At 45.5% G+C, this 12169-nt stretch overlaps 1 protein-coding gene across 4 annotated transcripts in view; it reads right to left on the bottom strand.

Moving 5' to 3' along the window:
• The window catches only part of Mcc (MCC regulator of WNT signaling pathway), a 365744-nt gene that overhangs the window by 80024 nt on the left and 273551 nt on the right, over window positions 1-12169 (bottom strand). For all 4 annotated transcript variants that reach the window (XM_057788580.1, XM_057788582.1, XM_057788581.1 and 1 more), the window contains one exon: window positions 4318-4460. In XM_057788580.1, the coding sequence (XP_057644563.1) occupies window positions 4318-4460 (143 nt within the window). The remainder of the gene's footprint in view (window positions 1-4317; window positions 4461-12169) is intronic.

Below are 12169 nucleotides of genomic sequence, written 5' to 3'. Positions count from 1 at the left end.
CTGAGCGTGGTGAGCTACCTGTAATATCTATCCAGGAGAGGCCAAAACAAAAGGATTGTAAGCTGGAGGCAAGCTGCGACTGTCAAGGTCAGTGGGCCTGGGCCTGGAGAAGGCAGGTGGATGACCAAGCCAGTCAGCAGCATTCTGTGATTTCGGCCTCAAGCTCCTGCCTTGAGTGCCTCCCTTGGGTTCCCCTCGATGGCAAAATTTTAAGATGAAATGAAACTTTTCTTCTGTGAGTTGCTTCTGATGTTTATCACAGCAACAGAAAGAAAACTAGGATTACCAGCTTGGCTCTACAGCTGTCTAGATGCTATCCCAAAATAAGTCAGGAAATCAGCAAATAAAGATTGGTGGACTGGCATGGAAAGCCATGTGCATAGCATGTACGGACAGGGCTCTGGGTTCTATCTCCAGCATTGCAAAAGAGAAAAGGGTTGGAGGGAAGGGGGAAGAGAAGGAAGGGGAGGGGAGGAGATTTGGGACAAAGAGAGAAATCATTAGCAGTTTATGCTACTCAAGCTGCCAAAACAGAATACCACAGACTGGGTGGCTTAAACAATAGAAATGTGTTTTCCCATGGTTCTGAAGGCTGGAAAGCCTAAAAGCATTGTTAGCACGATCCCTTTCCAGAGGGTCCTCTGCCTTGCTTGCACATGGTGGCCTTCTAGTTGTATCATCATGTGGCAGCAAAGGAGGGGCCCAGTCACACATAACAGCTCTCCGGCCTCTCTTTCCATGAAGGTAGATCCCATCATGATAGCCGTACCCCCATGAGTTCATCTGACCCCAATCAGCTCCCACAGGCCCCTCTCCACACATCACTCCAGTGACGACGATGAGAGAAGGCAACTTCAGTCTGTAGAAAACAGGGCTTGGGTAAAACTGCTGGGGCAAGTAGGCAGAAAGCAGGCAGCTTAGAGCAAATGGGAAGCAGAGAACATGGATGAACTGTGAGAGTTAGCAGCAAAAGGTTGGTACTACAAGAGTTGCTTATGGGAAAGAAAAGATCTCACAGTTTGCTTAGACATCACTCCTTTTCTTTTTGGATCCAAAGTCCTCTATAGTCATGTTTTCTTTTTTCATATTTTCGATCCCATTATAAAATCTCCGCAAGCCAAACATCTTTAAAAAGACTCTCATAATATACTGTGAAGTGAAAAGGCACATATTACAAAGCCATTTGTGTGGTGTGGGGCATGATCCAGTATGTTTAAGAGAGTCCATAGAAAAAAATTTCAGGACATATACACAAAACGTTCAGGGTTCATCTCTGGGAGATGAGATTTCGGGTGCATTTTGCAGGGATCGGTTAAGAAAACACACCGTATTAAAAGGTTCAAATGGACAGCATCGCACCCAGGCAGGTCTGTGCTTGCAAAGCTGGAGGAAGAATGGAGAAGACAGAGGTGGGTGAGTGGAGGCCACTAGGAGCTGTCGAGTTTGTCACCCCAGCTCTGGGCCCCAAGAAATCGTGCACCTGTTGCTGCTACTCCATACTGGCCCAGAACTGTGTGTCTGGCCAGTCAAGTCAGACCCTTGCATCTGCACTGAATGCCTGATGCCACTCTCACGGCCTAGAGGGAATGGCTAAGGCCTCTACTTCCTCCCAGACCCTTTCGTCACCAGACTGAAATTATCCAGAACACAGCAGGTAGGGGGTCTAGAGTAACCCCAGGGCTCAGAATGCCTTTGATTTGTGGAAATAAAGGAAGGACAGGATTAGTACTTGGGCCAGAAGATAGCCAGTAACCGTCTACACCCAATGACTGCTCAGTGACCATCCAATGGGTCCTGATCAGTTAAACTTCTCAACCACAACAGCAAAAGCTTCAACCTTCTGTAACTGTCCCTCTGGTCAATGGATTGAGTTCAGCTGCTCCTTAATATGGGAGACCTACGACATTATCAGCTATAGCACCTACTGTCGGGAGACGTCCTCGAGCCAATGGCAATGACTAAACATTATGAAACCTAGTAACCAAACTACAAGTTCCACCAATCCACTGCATACAGGCAGAAGAAAACCAAGAGGAGAAACAAAATGTTACTACACAGAACTAGAAAAATACATCAACGTTAGCTGCCTTCTCTACTGGTTATAAGGCTAGAGTTGTCAATATTAAGACTTCCTTTTATTTTCTACTTTGAAATATGCTTCTTCTGGTTTGGGCAGCACCTCACTGAATTTGATTTAGTTCTTTCTTTCTTTTTTTAAAGAATTTATTTTATGTGCATGAGTGTTTCACCTGCGTGTATGTACATGTACCATGTGGTATATGCCTAGTGCCCAAGGAGACCAAAAACAGGTACCAGACTCCCCAAACTAGAGTTACCGGGGCTCCAAACAACCAGATAGAGTCTAGGGATTAAATTCATTTGCTCTGCAAGAGCAAAAGTGCCTTTAACCACCAAGCCCCCTCTCCAGCCCAGAATTAGTGTTTTACCTAATAAAGTAGTTCAAAAAGGTAACCTCTTACAATCTCTAGGCGGTAGTCTAGCGAATTCCAGGTTTCAAATGCATTCCTTACTACCGTATCTGGCATTGCAGCCGCCCACGTCTCCCTTGTCACCCCAGCCAGATGATAACTAGTTTTTCTTTGTAGTTCAAAGGCATTCTAAGGAACAGCTAGTCTTTTCTGTCAAACAGCATAAAACCTGTCTACTGCAAGGGATTCAACTTTTCCTATGTCTCCCACCTTGTAAGATTTTGATGCAAATCTTTGTATCTCTTCCCTTATAGGCGCTCATGCAAATGTTTCAACACCATCACTCAGTAAAACTTCTGTGTACCTACCGCTTCCTCCCTTCATCTGCTTCGCTTTGAATATTGTAAAACTGGGCAATATGGAAAGAGCGTGAGGTCAGATCTCAGACAAGGGGGGGGAAGACAGCTAGCACGTGCACTGGGAGAAAATCCAAGTGCATTTCATGCCCCGCATGCTTGCCCACCCCGCTTGGGTTATGATGCATCCTTTTTGTGAAAATAGCTGCCTCCCAGAGCTGCTTTTGCTTTGTTCACATGTTCCTTTGTGAGACACCGGCACCAAGACTATTCTCTGCTTCTAAGAGCATGGGTACTGAAAAGGGCCAAGTGGCTAACTGTGGCCCGCTATCATATTGTTTTTAATGGAAATCACTAATTTGCCAGTGTTCTCTCTCAGGCACTTAGAAATCTACTATAATCATATCTTTGGGCTAAAACTCTTCTCTTTGCTCATGCATTTCCAACCCACAATCACTCTGTAGACCAGGACACAATTTTAAAACCTTAAGGTTCTAAATTAGAATATGAAATTTAGTGTGTGGTTCCAAATCAGTGTAAAAATTTCCATGATTTTGCCCAGAAAACAGATGCCCACCAGCACCCTCACCAAGAAGCCCCATCATTACGGCGACTCTCAGAGTTGGAACAAAATCCATCCAAAGTCTCTTGTGAGCCAGAACTTCTCCAGGGAGAATTCAGAGCAGCTGCCTCTGAGATTCTTTCAATTACAGCTTCTGCAAATGCTGTGAACAAAGCAGCCTTTGTCCAGAAACGTAGGTACCCAGGGCTTCCCTCTCTGCACAGGGATGCTCCCTGCCCATCACAGTGAGCTCCTCTGCAAGTCTCCCTGAATCAGAGCACAGATGCAGGGAAATGAGCATTGTGTGCGGCAGACTCAGGAGCCAAATGGACTGGTAAGCCAGGGAGGCAGAGTCCCTGACGGGCATCTTCAGGGAAAGAAAACTAACCAAAACTGAGTCTCTGGGCTCCAACTCCGCCTCTGCTCTCTACCGAACGTAACTACTCGGCTCTTTTTCGGCCTGACTTTCTCATCAGTAAACTGATGGGTATTGTTTCTCTTCCCAGGGAAGTGATGTGTCAAGACTTGCCTTAGAAATGTGCTAAGAGGATAAGTGTCCCCACTGATATACAACTCGGGATAATCTCAGAATATTAACAGATTATCTAGAATACCGTATGACCTTAGCTGTAAGCCACACCCAGGAGTCTCAGCAGCACTAAAGGAGGCAGGAAGTCTGGAGGAGAACCTGGTGAACAAGGGAGGCAGTAGGACAGCAGACTGTTATCTTTCAGGACGGGGGGCACCACCTAGGACTCATTAATAAAGTATTTTACTAGCTTGCTGATTCTATACCCTTAGCTGTAAACCGAGGGTCACAACTCACACCTTGTCTACTGACTGTGATGGTTGTGGGGGATCAGAATCAGCAGGGGACAACCGGGATGAAGATAATTGGCTGGCGACTCACGGGGCTGCTTCAGCTCCAGCACGCCAAGGACACAGGCTAGACGGAGCGGAGCAGCTCTACCTGATGGTGGTGCCTTGCAGGCGGTCTATCTTCTTGTTGAGCTCTGCAATGATGCTGTGCAGTTCCGTGATACGCTCCTCATAGCGAAGGGTTGTGCGCTCCTGGACGTCTTCATGCTCTCTCATGAGGTGGGACTGCTCGCACTAGGGCAGAGAACACAGGACATGTGGATGTGTTGATGCACCTTTTGCAGAATGATTTCATGGCTTCGAGCCATTGCTTTCAAGACTGGTATTTCCCAAATAAGACACTCACCTGCTCCAGCCCCAAATTAACTCTTGTAGCCCCAGTTAAAATTTACAATGCCCCCGAGAGGAGACAGGGGATTTTGTGTTTCTAATACTCTTTCATTCTGCCTCTCCCTCTGCAGAGTCCCTGCTGGCTCCTCACCAAAAAACAGACATGAGGCCACCAGATTCTGAATCTTGAGTAAATGCTCCTAAGTAACGCACCTACATTTGCAGGGTTGATTCGTCCACAACCTACAACCTTGAAGGGCTGTCCCTCAGTTCCTTCCACCAATCTGCTTCATTTCCCATAGTGAACTTCAGCTACTTTCCTACCCCAAACACTCAGTGGTATAATGGGTGTTTTGGTGGGGATGGGGGACTCATTTATGCTATCATATCCAATATCCTCCTCTTCCAAACTGAAAACTCCCAGAAGGCAGACACTAGATATTCCATTATTTAGCCCTCGTCCCCTCCCCCACCCTGGTGGCATATGGCCCAGCTCACTGTGGGTGATCTGGAAGTATTGGGAAATGAGTCAGTGGAATGCTTCACAGTCACGAAGACTACTTTATAGAAATAATGACAAGAGAGGCCTGGAAGCTTCCCTGTGCCTAGGCACTGTTGGAGTGGAAAAGTGCGTGCTATTGGAAACACTTTTGCAGAGGGAATTTAAACCATAAGGAACCCGTCCCCCACGATTTCTCTCTACCCTCCTCAATCCCCTCTAGGCAGGGTAGCTGATCTCATTTACATAACAACGAAACATAGGAGGTGAAGGAACAAGTGGCCTAGCTCTGGCCTTGTCTGCTACACTTGGCTGTTATTAATTTCCTGTCCAGCAGGGAAATTTTAATTTCACTTTCAACCAGGTTTTCCGAATGCCAAGAGCCATAAGTGCTCTCCAGCCAGCTCTGCAGGTGTGCCTTTCAGGCCTGTGACAGGGAAGGGGTAAGGAGGCTTCTTATCCACTCCCGTGGACAGACGTCCTCCCCTTTCCTCAACCTGCCACCTTTCCAATGGTATCACCCAGGGCAGGCACCTGGGGACCCGCTGGACTCTGGAAACAAGTATCAGGCAAGCAAGATTTCTGAATGCTCTATAAAAAACCTTCTTAGGAAAGCTGGCTGCAGAAGAACACTGATGCCAACTACTGTGCCCGGTGCTAACCTCCACACCACATAACCTCCAAGCACAGTGAAGCCTCTGGAGTCAGCAGGTCCAGAGGTAAGAGCAAGGCCACTTCTAAGGGGCTGGAGACATGGTTCACTGGGGCAGCACACTGTTTAGTAAAGATGAGGCCCTGGCCTTAATCCTTAGCACCTAAGAGAGCCAAGCCTAAGTGGAAGCTTTCCAGCCTCCTTCGGTGCATTTGAGGACTTGTTCATCCACAATTCATTAATCTTTAGAGGTAAGAGGAGTCCACAAAATAGTATGTCACCAGCTTTGGTGACTAAATCAGCAGCCTCTATCTTTCTCTGAGACATCTACATGTAGACTACTGCTCCCCCCGGTTCCCAAGGGGCATCGCGAGCTCTTGCGGTTACTCTTTATTCCCACCCCCAAGCAGAGTGTGTAGTCTTCATGCACCTATAGACTACACACTCCTGTGAAGATCAAACTGAAAATAACGGCAGGACAATGCTAGTCTGTGCTCTGGACTCTGCCATGGCTGTGCTGGCTTTTAACACTCAGTCCGCTAGACACAGGTCTGTGTGGTGCTCCCCCCCCACACACACACATACACAATGAGTTTCCACGCTCCCATCTTCCCTCCCTCATTCTTGCTTTTCTTCCGAAGAACAGGCCACTCCCACCACCCAGCCTGTCCAGGGACTGCAGCACCCCATCCACACTTGAGGGAGATTGGGTGTTTAGATGAGGAAAGGGCAGGGAGGTGGCTTCAAAGCCAGCACAGGCGTCCCTGCAGACTGCTCTGGCCCACCCTACACAAAGATCCTGCGGGGATGGCTGGGCTTAGGAGACACCAGATGGATAGGGAGAACAGGACACGTGGTGCTGAGGCACCTTTACCCCTGGTTCCAGCTGAAGAATCTGCCTGGAGGGGTGCGCAGGAGTGAGAAACTACGGGGAAGCTTGATCTCAATCAGGGACAGCACCTGCAGCTAAAGGGAGCACAGGCAGGGGAAACAACCCTTTTAGCTGAGGGCAAAGATGCTTGGCTTGCTTCCCTCCATTTTCCCGTAAGTATGCTTTTTCTAAAGCACTAGGAAGCGGCTTCAATTTAGCGCCCCCTTTCACAGGTATCAGACATCTCTGGGTTGCCCCAAATGTCTAAGAGACGACCTAGGGTCACGGGGGAAGGAACTGGGACAGGCATGTTGAAGAGAACTGTGGCCAGTATCATCAAGTGAACCCAAGGAATCCTGGAGTTTTTTGGAGAATAAGAAACACAACTCAAGTAGATAGGGAGAAAAGGGGGGAGCCTTGTGCTTCAGTCCCTGTGCAGCGCTGGCATTGAGGAATCTTCTAGGTGTTAAATCACTCAGTTGTTCACAATAATCTACAGTAATTGATTACCAGTGAAAATGCAGAGACGCAGTCTCTGTTTTATCTCTGATTTTATTTTCCTTTTTATTTCTTAGTCTAGCCAAGGGTCTGCTTTAGCCTTCGAGATCCAGCTCTGTTTCTAGGGTCCTTGGTGTATTCTTGGGTTGGGTTTCATTTCTTTCTGGTTTGATCTTCCTTTCTTCCCTTTTACTAATTTTAGGTTTAGTTTGTTCTGGCTTTTAGAGCATCCTGAGATACAGTGAGAGGTTTGAGATTTCTCTTTTTAAAAATACAGGCATAAATTGTCATAAGCGGTCCTTTTAACATTGTTTTTTGCTATGCCCCAACAGGCTTTGTTATATTGTACATTCATTTTCATTTGTTTGAAAAACAAGTTTCAAACTAATTTTTTAAATGTTTCAGTTATTCATTTGACTATTTTTAGAATGCTGAAAGATCCACTCAGATCTTCATAAATCAGTTCATATAATCCTCTTTCAAACAGTGTCTCTGTCTCTCCCACAGTTAGTGTATGAGGACTCCACCTGGAAGATAAACATTGGCAACCCTACTGAGGCGGCCAGCAGGGCCTTCGCCAACACTCTGTGTATTGTTGCCTCCCCTACACAGAATGCAGCTGCACTTCTCCTCCCCCTTGGAGCTAAGAGATGCCCTGTAACTCGTTTTAGCCAATGCGATGAGTGATTACATGCCAATTTGTCATTAAGAACTCTTGCAGGATTTACCACATGTCCTTCTCTGGGTCATGGTGACTAGCGACATTCCAGATGAGATAAACTTGGGTCTAGGTAAGGAAGTGCACACACGCACACGTGCGTGCACGCACACACACACACACATATACACACACACACACCTCCATGAGCTCCTAGTAAGGTATTTGACATCAGGAATTGCTTGCTATTACTACATACCCTAACTGATCAAATCATTTTGTACATGGGAAAACAGACTCAATATGAAATGACTGTTTATTTACTGTAACCTAGGTAACATTAAAAACCGTTAAAACAAACAAACTTCTAATTCTGTTTGAGTCACCTGGTGATATCCAAAACCTTCGTCCTTCTTCCTCTCCAAGCTTATTATGGTCACCAACAAATACCAGGAAATGCTATGTCTGACTGTACCAAACAAGAGCTAGAAAACCAAGACATCTCCATCCTCACCCTAAAGAGGACAGAAGCACCCAAGTGTGCACAGTGTGTGAAACCGGGGAATGCCAGCAGCTCCAACTACCTGTCAATCATTCGGTGATTGCTTATTTAAGCAGAGCTAGGAGTGACCAGAGTTTCTCATGGCACCTCTACCTTCTGGTTATTATTGGTTTCTTTGCTTCACTGTACACAAATGCCTGTTACGTTCCCAATGAAAAAGGCAAGGAATAAGCTTGAAAGAGCGTGCCTCTGCTTTTTTTCCCCTTTATTGCAGTAATTGCATCTCAGGCTCTCCCTCCTATTTCTAAATTCAATTTCTGACTGATGTGACCAGCGTAGCAAAGCCAGAAAGCCTGTGGCTGTGGCGCCTGGCCCGCACATTTCTAGAGGTCAATATTCCTGGAAGTCCAGATTTTCCCTGTAGCTACAGGCTTTCAGTGTGTGGTAAATATCAGAGTATTTTGTTTTTTCCTAGACTTTTTTTTTTTAACCTGGCACTTAATACATATCCTGTTTCCAAGGCCTTAACACTGTTGTGATGGGGGAGAATGGAAACCCCTGTAAACCCCTGCATCTAGCCATACAAACTGCTGAAGCTGCTTACGTAAAATAACGCTTAATATAAACAAACACCAGGGACATCGAGGTGGTCCAAAGAGGAAAGGTGTTTGTGGCTAAACCTGAGTATTAGAGCTTCATCCCTGGGAGCCATGGACAAAAGAAGAGAGAACCAAGTCCTGCAAGGCATCCTCTGGCCTCCACACATACACGGTGGCATGCATGTATACAAACACATACACATATACAAACAAAAACATGGTAAAAATGAAATAAAAACGAGCAAAAGCATTGTTTCAACTGCTGAGAATAAAATCCTTTAGGCACATCTCGGCTAGCGGTACAGCTCCAAATAAAGCCTTGAGACCTGTCTGGGACTGTGAGGCTTGTGGGAAACGCCCACGCAGTGTGGTGGCACGGAGGGGCTTTATGATTTGGCTAACGTTCTTCCCTGGGTTTTAGCTTACTCCACAGAGGCCACTGAGGTTTAATCATCAAATTCGTATCTGCTGTCAGACCTGAGAGACTTATGAACCGGCTTCTTGAGAAACGCGATGTTGTCATTAATGTGTTAACCCTCTCCGCCATCCAGGAGAGGGGGTCAACACCTCTCCCACTTAAAATATGGCAAGATGTGATGTTACCTTCTCAGGGTCACACTAGGCTGGTCACAACTAATAGCACTCAGGGCATTCCAATTCCGATCCTAAGCTCTGCCACAGTTCTCCTTAGAGAAAGGGGTGGGGAGGGCAAGTCGGCAAAGGGGAGACAAATCAAATGTCATGGTGGAGCTGGAGCCGGCGCTGCGGCACTCATCACACCACCACAGAACGCTATTCCCGAAGAAGAAAGACGGGGAGCTAACAAAGAAAATGCCTGCAACTACATCTTCAACTCAGGAAGGAAATAAATAAATAAGTAAATAAATAAATTTAAAAAAGCACATGAAAGCAAACACTCTCTCGACTCCAGTTCGCTGGAACTGTATGTTTTCTCTCCTTAAGTCCAGAGTGGCTTTCCAAAGACAGAAGAACTCGGAGACCGGAAGTGCCTCATCCCCTGCTGATGGGAATGTGGGTACCTGAGTACGTGCCGGTCTGTGCACCTGCGCAGTTTGGAAGAGCAAGGATGTAGCCCTTGTACTATGCGGAAAATTAATACAAGTATTCTGTCTTCCCTATCTTTTTGGTGTAGTCTCCTGACTCCGCATTTCTCTTTCATCTGAGGACTATTTCTAAAATTCCATCTAGGATCAATCGCACAGTCCTAATTTAGGAAACCTACTTTTATTCAACCAATTCCAGTGTTATCAGTAATGATTGGACAGATATTGGATCTCTTCTGGTGATCCCCAATGAATGTAAGCATCACTTATTGTTTATGATTTTGTTTGATCATGGAACGATAATATTTGAAAATGGTAAAACTTCCTCCAGGCCCAGAACAAATTGCATGCGTATGTGTTCTTCAAGAGGCTGAGAAGGTTTCAAATATGCATCATTTACCTGGGCATGCATCACGAGAGCACAGCACCGCCAGCTCATTGTATTCAGCTTTTCTAGATCAATCCATCTCTGTAAGAAGATCAGGATAGCTAGGCTGACATTTGCTTACATTCTCCTTTCTAGATCTTAGGGGTTTTGTTTATTTGTTTTGTTTGTTTATTGTTGTATTTTGGAAGGTACCTCTCTAGTGAATTGTGCACGAGGTGACTTTTAAGACTGGTGTACAAATGCAAATACAAACTGGCCTTAGGACGTGGATGGTGTCATGGGGTAAAAACTGCCACCAAGAGCTATTGTGTGAGAATGCTTAAACAAATAAGCCCCAAAGGAGCTGAGCCACCTGGATAAAGCACTGGAAAGTTTTCTACTGTCTGTTTACTACCCCCTGAACAAACAGCTTTGTCTTTTCAAACATAAATTCTAATAAATATCATAATGGTCATGCTTTAAGGCCCAAGACTGTAGGGCTTGTGAGCTGTAAGTTGAAATCATGTATGGTTTTCTTTGGGGGAAAAAAAAGCTAGAGAGGCGGAAGAATGGTTAAAAGCTCCTGCTTGCATGCACACACACAGACACACACACAGAGGGAGAGAGCAAGAGTGTGAGAGAGTGAAAGTGTGGGGGGGAGAAGAAAGGAAGGAAGGAAGAAAGAAAAGGAAGGAGGGAGGAAGGGAGAAAGGGGAGGGAGGGAGGAAGGAAAATGGGGAGTGGAATCTCACCAATAATAACCGTCAAAGTGACGGGCTTTGGATAAGTACATGTTAGAAGCCACAGTTATTTAATACCATTTTACTGTTATTTAACACAAAAGTAGCACTTTGGGTTTCAAAGAACTTGCTCTGATGAGGCATTTAGAAAGTTTCAACTCACCAGAGATCACTGGAAATACTCTAATGTTGCTATTCTTTTGCAACCAAAGGGGTAATACTTTATGTAAAATTTTTATCTACGTGCAAAAACCAAAACCAAAAAATGTCATGCAGAGAATCCTGGAATGAGGAAGCAGCGCTAGTGGCCTTGCTCAACAGCTCATCTGACTTTGGGTATGGAGCAGGTTTGTCTGCCTGGCTGTCTTCACTTTAGCACAAAGGTTGCTGACCAAGCCTAAGACCAACCTGAAGACCAACCAGTCTTCCTCTTTCGCCCTCCACCAGATCAAACCACTTGTGATCCTGAGACATGAGACTTCCCTAAAACTTTCCAAGGCCTTCCACAATGGTGTCTACGACAAAACCAAAAACTGTTTTCTTTTTCCCTAGCTGTAAATTTCTCTTCTATTGTTTTCTTTCTGACTACAAAAGTGATTTAATAGTGATAGGACACACTTGAAAAATAGCTGTGTAAAACTGGGTTGGTGGTAAAGGCCTGTAATCCCAGGACTTGAGACACTGAGGCAGGAGGATTGCTTCAAGACGGAGACCCACCTGGGCTATAGGGCGCCATTGGTCTTAAAGAGACAACTAATCCCTCATCATAAATAGTCTGCCACCCAAACGAAGTTGGGGCTTGTGGGTGCTAAGCAAGCACTCCACTGCAAGGTTCAACACAGACCTTTTATAACCTTCTGAGACCAATGATCATTAAGTTGTCCAGGCTGGCCTTGAGCTCTCCCTGTATCTCAAGCAGACACTGAACTTGTAATTCTCCTACTTCACCCTCCCAAGTAGCTAGGATTAGAAGTCTGCACCACCCCAAGCCTGGCAAGCTGAACGTTTAAAATGGTTTTTTAAAAATAAGCTTGGTGGGTTTTTATTTCTTTTTTTTTTTAATGCTTTGAATTACCACACTAAAAAAAAAATAAATAAACTGAGCATGTATTTACTTACACAGCAGTTTAAAAACTTTAACTTAGTGTCCCTTTAAAAACAAG

This window comes from Chionomys nivalis, chromosome 14, assembly GCF_950005125.1.
Source record: "Chionomys nivalis chromosome 14, mChiNiv1.1, whole genome shotgun sequence".
NCBI classification, from domain to species: Eukaryota; Metazoa; Chordata; class Mammalia; order Rodentia; family Cricetidae; genus Chionomys; species Chionomys nivalis.
The sequence above is the reverse complement of the archived record's forward strand: the minus strand, read 5'-3'. Positions and strand labels throughout refer to the sequence as shown.